Below are 19,375 nucleotides of genomic sequence, written 5' to 3' on the forward strand. Positions count from 1 at the left end.
ATTTTATATTTCCTCCCTCTTCGTTTTAGTCACGCCTTTATAGGGTCAGCGAGCCGTCGATTCATGTTACAACTATATAGGGTGTTTAAATATTAAAGAATCCGATAGGTATATATTTTCAATCTGGACGAAGGTTGGATATACCAAAAATATATTTTTACCTTTAGTCATACGGTTGACGTGCCACGTATAAAAAAAATTTCTTACGTACAGAAAAATTGTATATCTGGCGATGTCGTTGGACAAGAAAAAATACTGAAAGGCAAAAGTTCGTAGCAAAAGTTTTCCTTTCGTACGATTATTTGATTCAAGTTTCATCCAATTCGTTAGGGTCCCATATGGCGATAATCTGGCAAGGTCTGAACAAGGGTTGTTATACGTAGAGGCAGTGGTAAAATTCCACGTGATGGGAATATTACGTGAAAGCCTGTTTCCATATGTGACACGTGGATTTTGTAATAACGTTTGAGCATACAAGTTGGAATTGACATCGGCGTTCCGGAGATGACTTGACGAAAGTACGAAGATGTTTAGGTAACTTTTTCAAGAGGAACATCGTATATACTTTCCCATACTTATTTCTCTCCGAGCACGTGACACGTTCGCGTGGCACAAGATGCTGTGGTTGTTCACAAAAAAATTAGAGAAAAATCCATAGGTAAAATTAATCGATAATGATTTTCGTTAATCATTTATGACAGTGAAAAAAAATGGCTATCAAAATGCATACCATAAATTACGATCGAGAACTATTTGGACGTATTAAAAAAATGTCTTTTGATAGCAAAATGGAAATGGACAGTGATATTTCAACTAGGAGTGAAATATATATACGTATATGTATACTTATATAGATGGAGGATGCGCTAGAGGGACAGACGAATGGCGTTGAGTTGAATAATTGGGCTTCGTTGCGTTTTATTAAAACATCGCGATTCCGCATAGAATTGTACCGCGTTCGGCTGATTTATGTCTGTTATTTCGAACTAGAAATGGCAGCGCACAACGTTGGTCTCGTAGGCAGGTAGCTGCTACGGCAGAGCCCATTTTACATGTCGTCCGTTATGCTGCCGTGTGTGCCGGACGATGTTATAGATGCCAGCGAGCATGAAATCAAATTTCTAACGATAAGAATAATTACGGTACCCGTAATCCGGCATCGAACATCCGTCGGGTTTAATCTTGCTTACGTAATATTAATAAAAATGAACGATAGATGGATATGGTTTGTATATATTTTTATAGATATGGTTTGTATATATTTTTGAAGAATTAAAATATTTGACAATCTGCTCGATTTATAAGACGACGAAAATTTTTCATCGAAAATATGAAATAATCAATGGCGAGACGTTCAGTTCGTTTATGGTTATGGAAAAGAGAAGAATGGAACAGAGTGAATCCAACATTTCGCATAAAACTGATATCGAATCCACCAGTGAAATGTATGGACGTCGTTGCGTCATGGACATTTTATACTTTTTGTTTCGGCACTTATTTTTATGCAGCTTTTATTTGCGACTTTTTATTAAACCGTGACGGTATTGGTGAAGGCTGTGTTTGTAAAATTACTCGACTTTCGAAAGACAACTAGAAGGATAAAGGTCGAAAATAGGCGGGTATTTTAAAATATTCCAATAGCAGCCATGGCACAAATTGGTACAAAGAAAATTCGTATATAAATGATTACTTATGAGTATAAAAAAATACTATTTCCTTGATTTCGTACAACGTTTGATGAATCATATAAAGGGTGGGTATCGTAAAATTGTTTGACCTTTTGAGCAAAAAATCGGTTACGTGAGCAATGTTCGTATATGTATGAGTTTGGACGAAATTCATTTTTTTTTTTCTTTTAGATGAACATAAACGCCTAAGATAAGGAACGCGAAAGGAATCTTTTATCGCTATACTGTCGTTTTTACGATTCATGCATACAGAATTTACACGATTGCATATATTTGACCAAACAGTATTCTGTTTCGTTCTTGTTTTTTATGGCTTCACATTTCCTGCACGTCGTATGAATATCGCGATCCAGCGAATTAAGACCGTTCAACTGGGTAGTCGGCGATTTCTTTTTCAGGACGATTTAACATACTTGCTAGCTGGAATCGCGAGAATTTCACTAGAGAATTGAAAAACGCGTCAGTCTGTGGTTTAGGGATATATGAGTCTAACAATTCATAGAGTTTGGTTTTCGTACGCCAGTTTGCATGATGGGATGACGTTATAGCGCTCGTGGGAACCAACGTCGTTGCACTTCGTGGTTGACTGTATATTCAAATAACCGAGACACGCGGAAGTGGAAACGCGGCATAAAGTAAAGTCCTGCAGGTCCTGCAGGTCCCATAGCGTTTCGCAGGAGCTCTACGTTTCGCGAGAAATATCTGTACAGTCTTTCCTACGTAAAATAGAACTTTGTAACATAATTTTCTACACTATATGTAAAATATTATTGAAGCCTCATATGGCTATAGTGTATATGTTACATAAGTTACATAAGTACCCAAAAAAACAAAAAAACGTTCGGATACTCAAATCTGCAAAATCATCACACACAGATGACGCAAGCGAGATAAATTATTTGTATATGCTTATACGTGCATATAGGAAATGGAGGACCATGACGAATTGAATTTCCCAAGCATTTGACAATATTGATTGTTTTATAACGTGTCGTTGCCAAGAGCCATTATGCTTGTTTTTCACCCTCGAAATGTCCCTCGTTGGTCTTTGAAATGGCATTCTGGGATTTTCACCCTCTTCCGACCAAGCATCGATTATTATGTAAACTACGTCACTACTAACGACGACACGTTGCGTGTCGATGGATCGAATGAAATTCTTCGGGATCACGATTGGAGATCACGATTGGAGCTACAGGTGCAAGGCATTACGTGAAACAAGTCAAGAAACCTTTGTGGTTAAGGAACCCTCTCTGAAAGGGTATCGAATAACATGATTCTCATTCACGCGAGATACAGACGCACGGAAGCGATTGCACTTTTCGTAAAATCACTCTATAAATCTCAATGGGAAGGTTTAAAGACATTTAACTGTAAAGTGAAGTAGCATTAAGGGGTTGGTGTATTTTTTATTGCAAGAATATCAAAACCCCTCAACGTAGCCATTAACGTAGATTAAGAAATTTTACCGTACAAAAGTGGCACAATTTATGAAAACCACCCCACTCAAACTCCTACAGCCCTATTCTTAATCCGAACTACGATTGCCGTTTAATCCAATACTCCGAGGGTCGGTGAAGACGAAGTCTTCGAATAAAATGTATTTTACTGCTGAAAAAACGTTATTCGACTACTTACCCGCCTCGTCACATATAAAATCACGGAGATTCGAATATAAGGGGGGAATTGGGCTTATCAAGAATCCCAGAGCGACCCCTCTGTTTTACCTTCGAATTAAGCTGCTCGGGTGCGGCAAGAAAAAATGAAAAATCACCCAATCTAACGAGGCACGTATAATTCAAATGTTTTCAACGATCCTTCCACCCTTACTGAAATAACAAATCAGTGCCACGTCACTGCTTACCTCAGTCTTTGATTAATATTATTGGTAACACTATTAGCATTCGTTAAGTTAATATTACGTAACCAGATAAATATACCATATTGAATATACTTTATGAGCTTTTTTTTATTTTACATTTCCATATGGTATCTTGAACCTATAGTGTATCCTGTGTATGAACGTAAGGATCCATAACCAAGTGTCTCCAGACTATCGCAGGAGAATGCTTGCGCTATTGAACGAATCGTCTTCTTTTAAAAAAAGAACCACCGGTGGCGTCGACTGACTTTTCTTAACCGTCAGCCACTTTGAATATCAACACAGCTAGAGAAATAGCCTCTGGCGCGGAAAAGGGTGAGTAAACTTATACGGTCCTAGACGTCCTTTCTTATCAGTCTGGCTTGAATCTTCTGGAAGACCGGACCATTGACCAAGTCTTCTCGACATATAGTATCAGGGATATATACATATACAATATTGACCGACGCTTCGTTCAAACTTTGAAATTATTGCACGTAACAAAATCGTTCAAATCAATATCTCAGAGTGACGCGTCACGCCCAGCAAAATTTATGCTCAAACGTCTCGCTCGTATAACCATAGTCACGTGGCCTGACGAATATACCACGCGAGACTTCGGCGTCACGAAGAAGAAGCAGCCTACAGCGATTTTCATAGAAATTCCATGGCTGATGGTAATCATAGTGAAATTAAGGTCATCCATCACCCTCGGGCCATTCTATTCTGACTACCACTTAATAGTATTCTGCTGAGCGACGTAATTTTCATACCCAACCGTACCTATCCGCGGCACGTACACGACCTTCTCCTCGGAACGGATGAGAGTGCGAATCGAACGGACAGCCATATTATATGGAGTCGGCACGACCCGGATTTCGCATTTGGCGAACTTTATGCATTTGCACACTGCCCAAGCGGGATCGATACTAATTTCCTAATTTCGTGAAATCGCCCAAAACAGAAGTGATGAACATGTTTTTACTTTTTAACGATTGCGAATGATTTACAAACAAATATCGGAGAGCGCTGATCTGTTTGATTTTCGTCGATTATTAAGAACAAAGTAATGCGACTTAAGGTATATATACACACGCGCAGAACCCAATTACGATTTACAAAGGTATACGATCTCCTTGAATAGACAATTGCTACTCTGCGTTCGCGACTCCCTCAGCCTCCGGCTATTCGGTGAACGAAATGATTAAAGCCAGGAAACACTCTGACGGCGGAAAATTATTCTTTCGTCGATTAGTTTACCAGGCAAATGGAAAAAAAAAGTGTGACCGAAGCTTCGACGTTAATACCATTTAAAAAGAAAGGGTAAAAATAACAAAATTTTACTTAAAAAACTTGAATACAGATTGACGTGAGTTTCTTTATAACTAATAATATTACATCAGTATTAATATTCAAACGTGTTCTGTCATAATGGAACCAGCTGTCAGTACCCAGAACCACGTGTGACTATGGAAATGAATTGCATTTCGGTGAGATAAGCCGAAAACAAATCCACAAATTAACCGACAGAGCAAAGCGTTTCCGATGTTTGAAAAGCATGTAAATTTTTGGATTACACGGAATTTCATGTATCTACGGATATGTATATCTATAGGGACTTTCGAAAGTGTACTTGGTTTCGGCAGGACTGTCGAATTCTCATCCCTTATCTGAACTAGCTCTAAAGGTAAGCCTTAACCTTAATATTATAACACGGAAGCCTAGGAAGGTCCGTGGAGCATTTGGTATTACAATAGTCGAGGTTAGAGAGAACAAAGCTACATTTAATAATGCGTTAAAGTTACATAGCAAGACCGCTCATCTACCGAGTAAGCCACAGCCAGTTAGTTATAACTTATAAACTTAAATTATACTCAAACTTGTGGTAACAACTGTACCGAGCTGCGATGCCACCCTCTTCATATTTCCACATCAGTTATATAATAGTTTCCGTTTCTCTACTTGCGGTTTGCTCGTGTTGTGCGTGCAATGCGTTTACATTAGAGAACGATTAATTATTTCTATTTCGAAAAATGTTTAAACTGCCTTAACTCCATTTGGTGGAGTGATATACTTTTTTCGAAAAAATTGTAATCTTTGATTTTCTTATAGATTTATTCTTTTTGGGAATGATACGTGAAATTGTTTTTCCTCGAGGGATATTCGATTTTTTTTGGCCACCCCAGGCCATCCATCTCGTGAACAAGGAAGTCGAGGTAGAGACGAAAATGGATATCGGGACAGGAAGCACTGGTGGAAATAGTTAAGTATACGGGACTGCGTAAGCATAACAATAACTTTAACATTGCGGGGTTCCCTTTTCTCCCGTCTCTCTCTTACTCGGCTAACATGAAAACTTGAAGTGGTGCTTTACATTTTTCAAACGGCACCCCGTTGTGCTTTTAGGACGGGAACGAAGGCGCACCGAATATCCGCCGTATATAACGCTCTAAGAAATTTTCTCTCCTGTATGGGGTGCTCGTGAAATTAAGCCTACGTCTTTATTTTCCATATCTGAACGTTAATACTATGGTTCTTTTTTTTATGAATTTCAAGATTTTTGTTCAGTGCTTTTAATTTAATTTTTAACAAGAAAAGACTGACCAAAGTGACAAGCCTTGCTTTTTCTTTTTAAATTAAATGTATATAATCCAAAAATCCCTGGTAATCTCAAAAGTGCGAGAAGGTGTCGCCGTTATCCTACTACCACGCGCAAAAGTTTGCTTAGGGTGCAAAACACGGAGACTGCCATGGGTACGAAAAAGTATATTAATGAAAAGTGGAGTTATGTCCTCGTTGAGGCTTTGCGAAACGACGATTACCCCAGAGGGTACTCTTTGCCTGATACAATATACAGGGTAATAGGCCTAGAGGAACTGGGCTTGGATAACCTCGGACCATAATAACTTCACCGCAAAAAATATAGGATTAATTTTTGCAGGTAGACTCACTCGACTTTATGGAAGAATTAAATACCAAATGTTAATTGAATGCCGTAAAAAGACTGACAAGCGATATTTCCGCAAATTGAATTATAACATTTCGAAATTCTTCTAAAATTCCTCATACCCTTTCAGTGGCAAAAGTTTTTCTCGCTTCATACATAATTTTCGTTCCTAAAGAAAAACCGTAAGTTTTCTCTGTCCTAATAAAGAAAAATAACGCCATACGAGTGTGTCAATCTGTAAGTAGCGCATCTCGGCACTTAGACGATTTAGAGAAGAGGATGACGTGGAAAAATCATAAAAACTTTTTTACAACTCCTCAAAGACTCCCCAGCCGCAACAAGATTCCCCAATGCTGAATGGAAACCTGTCTTTCGAGACTTTTTCACCGAAAAACATCAATTTCTCTTTCTTTCAACGTGTTCAAGGGACCTAAATCGGCTTGTTTCAGATTTGTCCAGCGAGTATGACAGATTGAAATGACCATTGAGACGGATGGTCTCTAATCAAATTCAAATATACGAGAGGTTAAAGTTCAAAATTATGAATTGCTAGGCTCATAGATATAATCTCTTATTAAGGAATTGCCAATTCCACATAAAAATCGATGCCGGTCGCTATTGCAATTATAATTGAATATCATACGCAATTATAACTGCAGATCTACGTATAAAAGTAAGTACCGTGGAATTGCATAATACTTACGCAGTTCCGTTATGCCTCCCTATGGACAGCAGCCGATAAATCTGCAACTCCACTCGTTGTCCGACGTCCGGTATAAATTTGTAGGTACACTTAGTAGGACCCTCCAGGTATGGCGATTTTATTTGTCCAAATCCACGACCGGATTTGCTGAAGAGCTGCTTGCCGTCCAACGTAATATTGCACACTGCAAAAATTAATAAAATAATGATTAAAGTATGATGAATAAAAGAAAATCAGCTACAACACAAATGGTCGAGAAGATCTGTTCTAAATTCCTTAAAAATATTAATAAAGGAAAGAAAAGTGGAATAGGATGAAATTTAAGGTGTATAATTATTTTTCTCAAAAGCGCCAATAGGCTTGATACTATAAAAGTTTCACAGTGATTGGAAGACCGTGAGAGACTGAGAGTAGGTCATGAAGTGAAGAGTCAAAGAGATAGGACGGTATTATGCAGTTAAAGTTTAATTCATGATACGAAATTAGTTATCTTTAGTTGGTTTTCCACCGATCAGCCTCAGGCCATTTTTAAAAAGGATAAATGGTACCTGGTACCAACGTTGCTCTCGGTGTAATCAAACTGCGATTACCTTTGATTCACTGGACTTTTCTTGTCGCTTTTGGCAACCAACTTACTGGATATAATGACAAACATTCGCCACTAGTTCTTCCTTTTTGTCACTAAATTATATCACTGCTAATTTTTTATTTCCATTTTTATCAACTTTTTGAATATTTCATTTGCATCATCCCACTCCTCGTGTTACCAATTGCTGTTGTTGTAATTACAATCGAATATCGTAACGTGTACTTGTCCTAGGATATTGAAATTCAATATTACTTCATTTACCAAATTCAATATTACGTCAACACCAAACGGCGGTATGTAATTTTTGAAATAATGATAATAAAATTGAAAACATGTCATGGAATGTTATCCTCATTTCTATGAAAATTTTCGTTGCAATAGCAAGTGGTATGCGCTATTTTGTTCAGTTTTTATTTTCGAAAATTTTATGCCAACAATGCTTTCTACATAGTAGACGAATTATTAAAATAATTAACGCACATGACAAGCTTCCAAAAATTACCCATCAATTTTTCACTATCAAAATAGCTAGATTCAATTATTTAATAATTAATAATTTTGAAAAAGGGTAAAAATATAAATCATATTTCCAATACTTTCTTGATGTGCGATAGTACAGTATATCAATTTACGAACAGTTCATACATCTCTGTACAGTTACTATTTACACAGTGGCCCAATCCTCTTACGTGTGTTTGAGAAGATTATTGCCTTACCAGTAATGCCCATAAGTGCTCAGCTAAAGCTCGTTACATGCTTAATAATTGCCAATGCACTCGAGTTTCCCTTGTTGATTGAACTCAGAATAATCAAAACTATAGAACACGAGAGTCTTTAGAAATTGTATAACTGTTTTCCACGATACCTCACCCGCTATATAATTTTGATTGCCGCATTTCATCAAGGAAAAAATTAATTAATTATCAAAACGAAATATCCGTCTATTCTTTAAGTCTTTTTCATAGATATCTAATTTTCCTCAATTTTACAAGAAATAAAACACTATCTCAATTGTCATTACGTCATTAAGCTCATAAATAAATTGAATAATTGATTAATTGTCATTCTCCATTAGGATGCTTATCGGTATTGATATATTTAGTACCGTAGGGACAATTCCCCATATGCGTCCCATACTAATGGCCAACCCGCGCTGCATTGCTACCCCTAAGTAATCCTTTGATCGAAGTATCGAGTTAACTTACTGTTGGTGCAATGTTGATCCAAGCCACATTGGGCGCATCTGCTTGGCAAGGCTTCTCCGCAGCTGCAGCCACCCGACGGAACGCAGCAAGCGCAATCGTTGCTGGATGTGTTGAAATTGCAGGGACAACCCGTCGCACTTCGCGTCCACAGGTCCACTTGGCCTAGAACAGAAAAATAAACGGTTGAGTGTAAAATGGCAGACCTTGCTGTGGAAGAATCGTTGCAGGGGGGACAAAAAAAAAGTTCCGTACAAGAGCCGGCTGGAAGGACACACATTTGTTCTACCACCTCCTCTTGAATTCTACGCATATTGTCGAAGCGTGGTTAAATGTCAAGGAAACGTGTGTTTAATGAAGGCCGATGAAATTTTTCTAAAATACAAAAATCGTACTGCTCAACACTCGTGGAAAACGTAGTGAAAAAAAGTTATCAAAAGAATTCATTATTTTACGGTAAAAGGATTTGATATTCCTTTTAGTAGTATACTTTGTAAAAAGTATCTGTTTTTGTTCTCACAGTCATTCAGTGGAACAGATCATAATCGCGAATACAGTATAGTGGAAGGCGTCGGGACATTTCCACTTTCGGCACGTCAATGGAAGCTACTATCGAAATGGTTTTGCCCTGGAACCCGGTAGCCGGTCGCCTTTGTTTTCAGGTTTTGGCAGTGAAACCCAGCGCGTTTGTTTTCGACTGACGTTTCTGCCACGGTATTACGTTCGAAGCTTTTCGTTTTTACTATACCTTTTTTATCTTCGTTTCTCGGTCTATCTCGATTTCTCTTTCTCTCCCCTCCGACGCGCCTGCCAATCGAATCGCTTCATCATCCACAGCACTCTCTCTCTCTCTCGTTCTCTCTCGCACAGCCCCCGAGGCTTCGATAAATAGAAACACAATGGGAAAACGGGCGAGAGAATACGAAGGCCATCGGTCGATTGCTCATTGTTTTTCCACGCCGACCGGGAACTTCCGTTAAGCTTGACGGGCCGGGAGAGTCGAGAGAAAATCATTGCGAATGCCAGGGGGTAGTGCGAAGCTTTGAAACCGAAACGAGAAACAACGTGTCTGTCATACCCAGTTCGTAACTCCTAACTCCTTTTCAACGACTGCTGAAGATTCCAAAGAAACGGTCTTGGACTTTCAGGCAATATCCGGCAAGCGGTCGACGACTCGCATTCCGTAATCGTTAAATGGAGTTGTCTTATAGAACAATGGGAGCATTTGGGAAGTTTGCTCGATGGACCGTCCATCGGGTTTTCTGCTAAATTACCGTGGATTCGTGTAAGCTCGGCAACGCTCGGAAACAATCGAAGCTATTTTCAAGCTCGCCGGTTTGGACTCTCGAGAGGTTTGGCGGAGTTAGCGATTCCAAAATAATGGCTCTCGAAACGCCTTTGTTCTCCTGGGAGGTATCACAAGGGTACTTAGTTAGGTAAGGTAGATGGTATCTCCAACACAGCTATCTATCGTACTGTACATATACGTCGTATGGGGAAAAAAAGTTCTAGGGAATTTCGATTGACCCGCCATCTAGTGGATTTCTTAGCGTTAAACAAAAACACTAAAAGCTCTCGCGGTCTAATAGAGACTTCGGCTCGATTGTGCAAGCGCGGAGATACGTATACGTGATTGATTATCCGAACGGGGATATAAATTCCATTCTAGGGATAAAGAGAGCGTTAAGAAGAAAAGCTCCCCCCCCGTTATGTCAATATCTTAGGGAAATACGCGACGGCGCTTGTAATTTAACTTTAACTGGCTATGACCTTTAAATTTTTCAACCGATTTTCATTTCACTATGGCAAAACTAACATCAGATTCGTGATCAGAACGCGAAAATACATAGGATAAGGTATGTGAAAAGTCAAAAGTATCGTTCAAATCGCTTTTCCTGCTTTTCTAGGCTCCCATTACAGATAAAGACTAATCTAACGATTAGCCAAACCGAACGAATTTTATAAAATTTTCCCAGTCGCTTTACCGGTCGACATGCCATTCGCATCTCCATACATTTCGGGCGTTAAGAAGAAAAGCTTGCCACCCCCCGATATGTCAATATCTTGGGGAAATACGGGGCGGCGCTTGGCTCGAGGTAGTAAAAATAAAACAAGCTTTATTGCAGCCGTTTGCGCTGAGAATTTATTTCGAAAAAAAAAAGATCTCGAGAACGATCTCGTATCCTCGAAAGTGGCTTCGTCGGAGAGAGGGTTAAGCTTTAAGGGATGAAGTAATTTCAAGAGTAGCCCGACGCCTTGAGTATATACCGAAATTCAATTGTATATTTAATATATTGATTTTGACTTCGAGAAATGCTTCTTGAGCCGTAACGACGATGAAGATATCAAACCGGATAAAGAGTCCGGGGGGTAGCGCGCTAAAGAGAGCATGGGTGAGAAATAGAAGCGACGAAGGGTAGTCGAGCGAGACGAGTCAAAAGCAAACGCGGCGAAACGCACAAGGGGTTCAACGAAGAAAACAAAAGGAAGAAGAAGCTACTCGTTTCGCAATTTAAACTGCATCTCGGACGTTTCCATTTGCTACCCAACGCGTCCTCCGCTCTACTCTCGACTATTAAACTCCGTTTTCAAGCCCCTGCGATATTTCTAGAAGTCTTATTTACTCGGTACTTCTCTAGCGGCGTTCGGTAGCTACTCTCCAATTTTGTCCTTGCATCCGAATTCTCATCCTATCTACTGCATGCGACCACGATCGCATTGCATTACTCCGTATTACCATGGTAATAGACAAAATGGTGATCAGCCGTTTCAAAGGTCGTGCATTATCCCCTGATATTGGCTCGAAAGCCGAAACCGTCCACCACGTCGCTTGCTATGCCTCTGTAATTTCAGCCTCCAATTTCTGATCTAACCAATGTACGCACGATCTGTGTACGAAGATTTGATTCCATTGCATTTCTGTCTAGAATCGCATTAGAGCCAACTAACCTGTGCTAAATTAGTTTCTGGCAAAATTATGTTCGCGAAACGTGCATCGTTGGTTCTGAACCGAACCATCCCTATGCTATATATATATACGTATATAACCTCTTGATGAATTAATTAGTTAAATTTTTTTCTCATATGACGCTATGACTGCTCGCTCTAACGATATCTAACGATTAGCCAAACCACTCGAATTTTATAAAATTTTCCCAGTCCCCCCGTACCAGTTGACATGCCGTTCGCATCTCCATACATTTGCACTTTAATTGACTTCGCACTCTTCGAACGTCCCATCCGCCCTTTCCTAGCGTATATAAATATGTATAGCATACAGAACCGTGTGCAACGTCGGGTCGCTGGATGTAACGTAACAATTTTACCAGTCGGATATAGCCATAGAATAACTTTAAGCAGACCTTCGCTGGCGACGACATTTGAATCGTGTTACGTGTTAGGTTATGTAATTACATTTATTGAGAGACAATTAAGAGAATAATAGAGCAGCTGGAACTGTGATGTTATAAAGTTTATAAATCATTTTAAAGAATTTATTAATTTACTATTCGTATAAAAATTTGTTTTATTATAATTCTTATAGTTTATTTTATTATGAAAAAAGTTCTTACGACTTCACGAGTGTCACTACGTGTCATACTAATTGTCAGTCCAGAAGATGCGGTGACGATCAATTACCTCTATCAGCCGGATGCTGGGCTGGTCTCCATGGTTAGGTAGGACCTAGTTACTCCTCTTGCCCACGAACGGATGCTGGAGATGAGTTATCATAATCGGATTAGGTTAATCCCGAACATCCGTACAAACGCAAAGCCGATTTTGGTTCACAGGATCCTCGGGACGACTGGAAGGTTGACCACTTGGTCAAGAGTCCGTGGGTCCTTGGATTTAGCGAAGTAAACAGTATCGCTGGTATCAGGGGCTTATATCCTTAAAACCTTTTTTCCCTATAAGAGACTTATTGATCCAAGATCGAAATACCAAGAGAAGTAAAATATATTCGAATCGAAGATGATCCAAGCAAATGGTATCACAATTTGCCAAATAAACAAAATCATTGTATTCGTTTCAAAAAAAATTCTTTCCACATTACCCTTTACGTTTTCTCAACGATAAATTAATTTCTAGATTAGCTTTAGCGAAACTATCAAATATTGAACCGCTAGTGAGAATTTCACGTAGCTGCCGAACAGCTTAATTCCACTGAGATTCTCCAATATGTATAACTGAGCATTAATTAGTATTATCCTGTCCGGCTGGATACCAAGTTAACGCAGTGGCTATTTTATGTACAGTGAACTCTCGCACAGATACGAATTTTAGTGCACAATACGTTTTACGTAGCATTGTGGTAGACGTGATTTTTTATTTATAAAAAAGAAGGGGAGAAATAAAGTAGAATAAAATGGCCGGTCACGGATCTGTTGGATTAAACACAAAATCGTGCCCCACATTGCTCATACTCTCTGCGCACGTATACGGCTTCCGGCCGAAGCAGTTATAAATATGAATACTTGCTGCTTTCATGCCGGTAACAGGCGATACAGCCGTATCCATAAATTCGGTCATAAAAGATAAACCGCGTGGGACCCATGTGACCCTCGGCTGTTCGAGAGAGAATTTTCGCGATGCTTCATATGCTAAACACGCCTTAACATCCCTGGATATCGATGTATCATAGACGCCGGTACGGAAACCCGATAAATACCTATAGAAATCTCTCTTGGATAGCAAATCAAACCAGGTTATGTTCCTGGCCATAAATGCGTCTAGGAGTTACAGGACACTTTCCAGAAGCACCGCTTCGCGCTAGCGAAGATGTAATAGGAAATCAGTGATGTTGCTTGTCGCGAAGTTACTTGAGGTGCTGTTTATTTTTTTAACGCGAAAAAAACATCTGATTTTGACTGATTCTTGAAATTTAAAAAAAAAACATCTTTGTTACCGTGGTGTTCAAGCGTGAATACTTTAGCACGGTAATGTTTTATAATTTTGTGCAAAGGCGTAAAGTCGACCGTAGTCGTAGCGGCAAGTTTTACTTGTCCTTTTCTTATTGTCCTTGTCCCGTCGGCTATTTTTCCTCCTTTCTTCTGGAACTACCCTTACAACTCTCTGGCGCTCTCTTAAGTCAGACCCGTTGCATTGTAACCCGTTTCGCTTGTGTTTCCGGGCGAACTTTCCCGACGCCCGTGTTTACCGGCGTATTTCGCTCGCGAAATTCTGCCCGGGACTGCGCCCAGCTATTGTTTTTAAACTGGACCGGAGACGAATCTCCAACTGGTTCCACGGTACAGTACTAGAAGGGATGCTGGGAGCTAGAAATGATAGCAGGTAGTAGAGACACAAGCCCTGGTCCTCCGCTTGAAATATAACGCTCCTAATGCACCGAGGCAAAAAGCAGGCGCGGTAACGGGACTTGGAGAGAACAAGTAGGAGAAGGGTGTAAAGGGGAGGGGGGGTGGAGGAGGCTGTTGAGGGTGTAGAAGATGGAGATCGTCCATGCAACAATGCCTTCCATATATCAAGACTCCAAGAGCCTCCCAGCTATGAATCGCTAACTGGCTAAATCAGCTGGAACAACTTCAACGACTTCCGCCAGCACCTACATCGCTACCACCCCTTAGACCGCTATTACACCTAAGCAATATCTATCAGGAAGATCTCTTGGAGTATTGGTTCTGGATTCATTTTCTAAGGGTAATTGCGTAGATACGGAAGGGGCTTATGGGAACGAGATAGGGAAAGAGTATACGTATACACGCATAGGTAGGGAATCTCATATAGGTATAGAATGTAAGATGAGTGTCCCATGTAATACGGTATATATTATTCCACGCGTATATAAGGTATAACTCTCAAGGATTTTCCCAAAATCGATTTTGCGAATCCCATATAACAGTACGTGCTATCCTTTGCTATCCTAGATCGAAAGGGGAGTCCGGATGGGTTAGAGGGTTGTGCAGGGTCCGCCCTCGCATTTCGTATCTATAAAAATCAGTTCGACTACCGCGGGAACGTATTTTTCGCTCGGTACGTTGGATTGGTTTCGTTAAGCCATCGCTTTAGGTCGGGCACGTCACTGGGGAGTGCACATGCACCGACGTATACGTAACGTAACACGGCTGAAAGTGGGACAGGCTTTTGGGATTTGTGCCAACTATTGCCATTATGTGGACCGAACCTGCATTATGTCTCGGAGCCATGGTGCATACCAGATATTCTACGAAATTGCTGCTACCCTCTCCTTTCGCTACCTGCTTTTACGTCACTCGATAACTAGACTTTTTTTTTATCACTAGATGTTTCGATTGCGAATTTATTTCCATTTTCATTCGCGAATCAGGAACTTCTTGACGATGGTCTCTAAGTCTCTTCATCAATCAGGAAATGAATTTCAGAGCAGGTGCGTCTAGCGTCAGCTCGTTCTACGTGCGACGATTCGTCTTTGTTAGGAAGCCGAATTTCGTACAAACAACTCCGAGTGTTTGCGATGCACGAGGCCGACGTTACCGAGGCTGGGGAACGAGAGAACCTTTAACCAGCGTCAGGGCTACCACTACCAGTACCGCAAACAACGTCAAAACTGTCGAGTCTGATTAATGGCGACGACCGCGAAAGGCTCTTTGCTTTCGGATCCGATGAATGCATTGGCCGTGTTGGATCCAGTGGAAATTGGCAGGATTCAGTGAGAGGAGTGAGTGCTCGCTTAAATATAGGAAAAATCCTCGAGCTTGTACCAAGTCTGGGTAGTTCAAACGAAAACGTGAGGAATTCCTGTAAACGTGAAGAATTCCTGAGAATGTGCGCGACGATTATCTTGAGCGTAACGTTGGGCCATTTTGCACCCTTGATAAATATATTCTTGTGTACTGCGCATTTTTCTCCGCTCCGTGTGTCCTACGGAGGCAAAGGAGAAGCGTCAGGTGGAAGCGTAGGATGTGAAATTTTTTTCAATGTTTCATTGCTCCGCGTGAGATTTCGCGGAGACAGGCTACAAAGAAGAAAAGAAATTGTACCGAATGTTCACGTGTGAAAAGAAGCAAGTTAGTCTGTGGACGTGGGTGAGAAAGGAGAAATCGAGGGAGGAAAAGATCGGAAAAGGTTGGAAGGTTGGTAGTGGCTTCGAGGGTGAGGTATTGTTTACAGACTTCGAAATAAATTACCGCAGTTCAATAAACTTTCGTTTTCGGAGCGCAAGCCAATAAGTCGACGAGCGGATTTTCCGGGAAATTGCGACGCGCGGAGACTTCAAAGTAAACGTCAATTGCCGGCCGACATTCTCTCTCTCTCTCTCTCTCTCTCTCTCTCTCTCTCTCTCTCTCTCTCTCTCTCTTTCTCTCCCTCTCCCTCTATCTCTCTATCTATTTCATTCTCCGACTCGTATTCGTCAGACTCCATCTTCATTTTGTTCCATTTCTCATCCCTGCCTCTTTTCAATCTAATAATCCTTATTTCTCTCAGTTCGACGATCAACCGTCTCTTTCACGTGAACTCGACTTAATAATTCACTGTTACCTTGTGGCCATCCTCCTCTTTCTCGCCCTCGAGGGAATTCCTCGATAATAACGCGAAACCGCCAGCGCCAAAAGACGTCCTATCGGAGATATTCGTAACTATTGACATCCAATAAGAAACGACCATCCTCTTCCTTCCTGAAATCCTCTGTCCCGTGAAAACTTTTATACCGCTTGAAAAATTGCGCTCGGTGACTTTTGGCAAAAAAAAAAAAAAACAAATTTTCGCCAATGCTCGTTTCCATGCAAACTCATTGAAATGCGCGAAAGTCCAATCTGCCTGTTGGCGAAAAAGCCTCTTTTCCCATTAAATGAAATACTGCCGAACAACATGTACGGGGTTACAGAATCACACTTTTTTAATAGGACAATAGGATAGCAGTGCGAGATAGATTTTTCTTATAGCCCAAAACTCTATAGCGTTCTCTCTGTATTTATATTTCGCACAGCCCACGTGCACTTGAATTTTTCTATACTTTGATACTTGTTATTAATATTTGCACGCGATATTATATTTGCGTAATAGAGCCTATATAGTCTGCTGTACCTACATTAAATATATTAACGATTTATTCCCTATAGATGTAATAAATAAACAGCGTGCAATTTTCTACCGACAATCAAAATTGCTACCATTCACATTGAACGTTTACCGATTCGTTAAGTTTCCGCAAATAGCACAATTTTGTGGAACAGTTATGGACTGTGCGATAATATACTAAAAACTACAGCAGTAAATAAAAAGCGTGATTTTATATAACGCCATTCTGTTGTCACCAAAAAATATCACATTGTTATCCACTGATAACGTGATATTTTCCGAATTCAATTTCAAGAGAAACAGGTAACACTCTAAAATTGGGTAAGCAAATTTTTATTTATTGCTATACGCTATTCTAAGTTTTATAGACAATAGTGCCAATAGCGACAACATCGATAGACGCATTGACAAGAAGAACGTAATTAACCCTGTTAATTAGAGTAACGAATTCAAAAAAGAATCTGTAATTAATAGACTGCACAGTTAACCATCTCAAAGTACATTAGAGAATGAAAATGAAAAATTGTTACCGGCAGTCGATAATGCTTGATTTCAAATTGGAATCGGATTTGCAGTCTGAATTGAAACTAACGACGAGTTCAAGTACAGGACGGGACTCGTGGCGGTATAACTGATAGAATACAGATGAGAGAAAATCATTGGTGCACCAATAGGTACACTATGGCAGGGACATCGATTTTATCCCGAGTATACCTACGAAGTTTTAACAAAGTGGATTCCTATTTTTACTATTGAACCTAGTATAACTTAACGGTGATTGATTGTATCCTTAGATCGAAGGAAACTTGGATTTCTATTGGTAGAAATATAGTTAACTGTATTCAAGTACCGTGTACTTGAGTATTTTCTTTCTTTTTCATGAACGAGTACAGTACCTATATACAGAAGCATTCAAACTATAAAGCTATACATATAGTCAAGGTATTACAAATCAAGGGCTGATATTTGATATTTGATTTATGATTGAGTTATATAATTTAAAAAAAATAACATTTCTTATTCAAATTTATCGATAGTGCCTTCTTTAGATACGAGAAAGATATTGGTACAAACTATACACGTATTTTGTCGTATTCGAGAATATCGACGTGGGACAAGTGTGATAAACGTGTAGCGCAGAGAATGAAGAGAAATAGAATATAATGAAACGGCTGGCGTATTTCCAAAAGCGTAGTGATGTATACGCATATACATATACAGTATATGTAAAAGGCTTAACGGACTGTGTCCCTCTGCGAGGAAAATGTTATCTCGTGGAACGCGAAGACCCTTAGAATATACGTATCCCATTTAATCTGGGTATCGAGGAAACTGCTGACGCCTTGAGGAATTAATTAACATCTTCATATTTTATGGCAGCTACGTTTCGCTGGTCGGTTAAGTACCTTGGTTATACGGTTAGCTGGCGTTTCCTAAAATGTTTACGTAAACCGTCAAGGATTTTAATGAGTCGACCGTGGTTAACGAATAGCCTGACAGTGAATTTAAACCATGTGGGTATAAAGAGGGTATGATTCATGATTATATTTTAATGAACCAGCATATTACTGATAATCGGTGTAAAATGTGAAATCTTATGATAACGATGGTTTAACATTATAATGGCAGTATACCGTATGACGTTATAAACCGTTCGGTGATACGGGCTCTAAAGATATGCTAATTAATTTTGAGGTAACGAGTTTGGATTATTTGTTTGGGGTCACCTCGGAGCTTTTTCGAAGTTTCCGATTTCACGTTGAGAAGAAATGAGATGGGAAAGAGGAAACTCGATGACGTAAACAGGACATGATATATTGAGACGTGTAAACTTGTTTCGACGTAAGTGTCCAGTAAAGTGACGTTCACTGTTCGCTTTTTGCAAGTGGACGACACTTTTTATTACTAATTTCAATTGTATACGACAGACTCGTGTATGCACGGTTCTTACAGGAAATGAAAGTGAATAACAGTTATGACCGTCTAGTGGACGCCATCGTCCCGACGCCACTCGTAAATGCCTATCATCTATGCGACGTCGCGTCCCTCACCATAGCTTATTCATGTTTCTCCTTTCTCAAAGTGTCGAAGTACAGATATTTTTTGAACCGTCTATAGATATTAACTGGAATTGGAATTCCGAAAAAGGGTTGCCAATTTTTTTTTCTTTTCTTTGAATTATCCAAGAAAATGATTTAATTGTACTGTCATACATTTATTTTGCATTAATTCTCGTTTATGTAGATGGAAGGAGTTATGCGATTGCGAGTCATTGAAATTGAGTAACAAACAATGATAATATGGTAATTTTAATCCTGTCTTTCCATGAGAATTTTAAATTGTAAATTCCCTCAAAGTCACTTCAATCG

The 19,375-nt window shown here is 39.7% G+C and overlaps 1 protein-coding gene across 9 annotated transcripts in view; it reads right to left on the reverse strand.

Annotated features, from left to right (window-relative positions):
- LOC107274742 overlaps window positions 1-19,375 on the reverse strand; it is a 190,158-nt gene that overhangs the window by 61,188 nt on the left and 109,595 nt on the right. For 8 of the 9 annotated variants that reach the window (XM_015754210.2, XM_025092065.1, XM_025092064.1 and 5 more), the window contains 2 exons: window positions 8,994-9,155; window positions 7,200-7,383 (listed from right to left, as the gene is read on the reverse strand). In XM_015754210.2, coding sequence (XP_015609696.1) covers window positions 7,200-7,383; window positions 8,994-9,155 — 346 coding nt within the window. Of the gene's footprint in view, window positions 1-7,199; window positions 7,384-8,993; window positions 9,156-9,510; window positions 9,573-19,375 lie in introns of those variants that run through there. The other variant, XM_025092066.1, reaches the window with a different exon arrangement.

Source organism: Cephus cinctus, unplaced genomic scaffold, assembly GCF_000341935.2.
Source record: "Cephus cinctus unplaced genomic scaffold, Ccin1 Ccin1_scaffold0101, whole genome shotgun sequence".
Classification (NCBI taxonomy): domain Eukaryota; kingdom Metazoa; phylum Arthropoda; class Insecta; order Hymenoptera; family Cephidae; genus Cephus; species Cephus cinctus.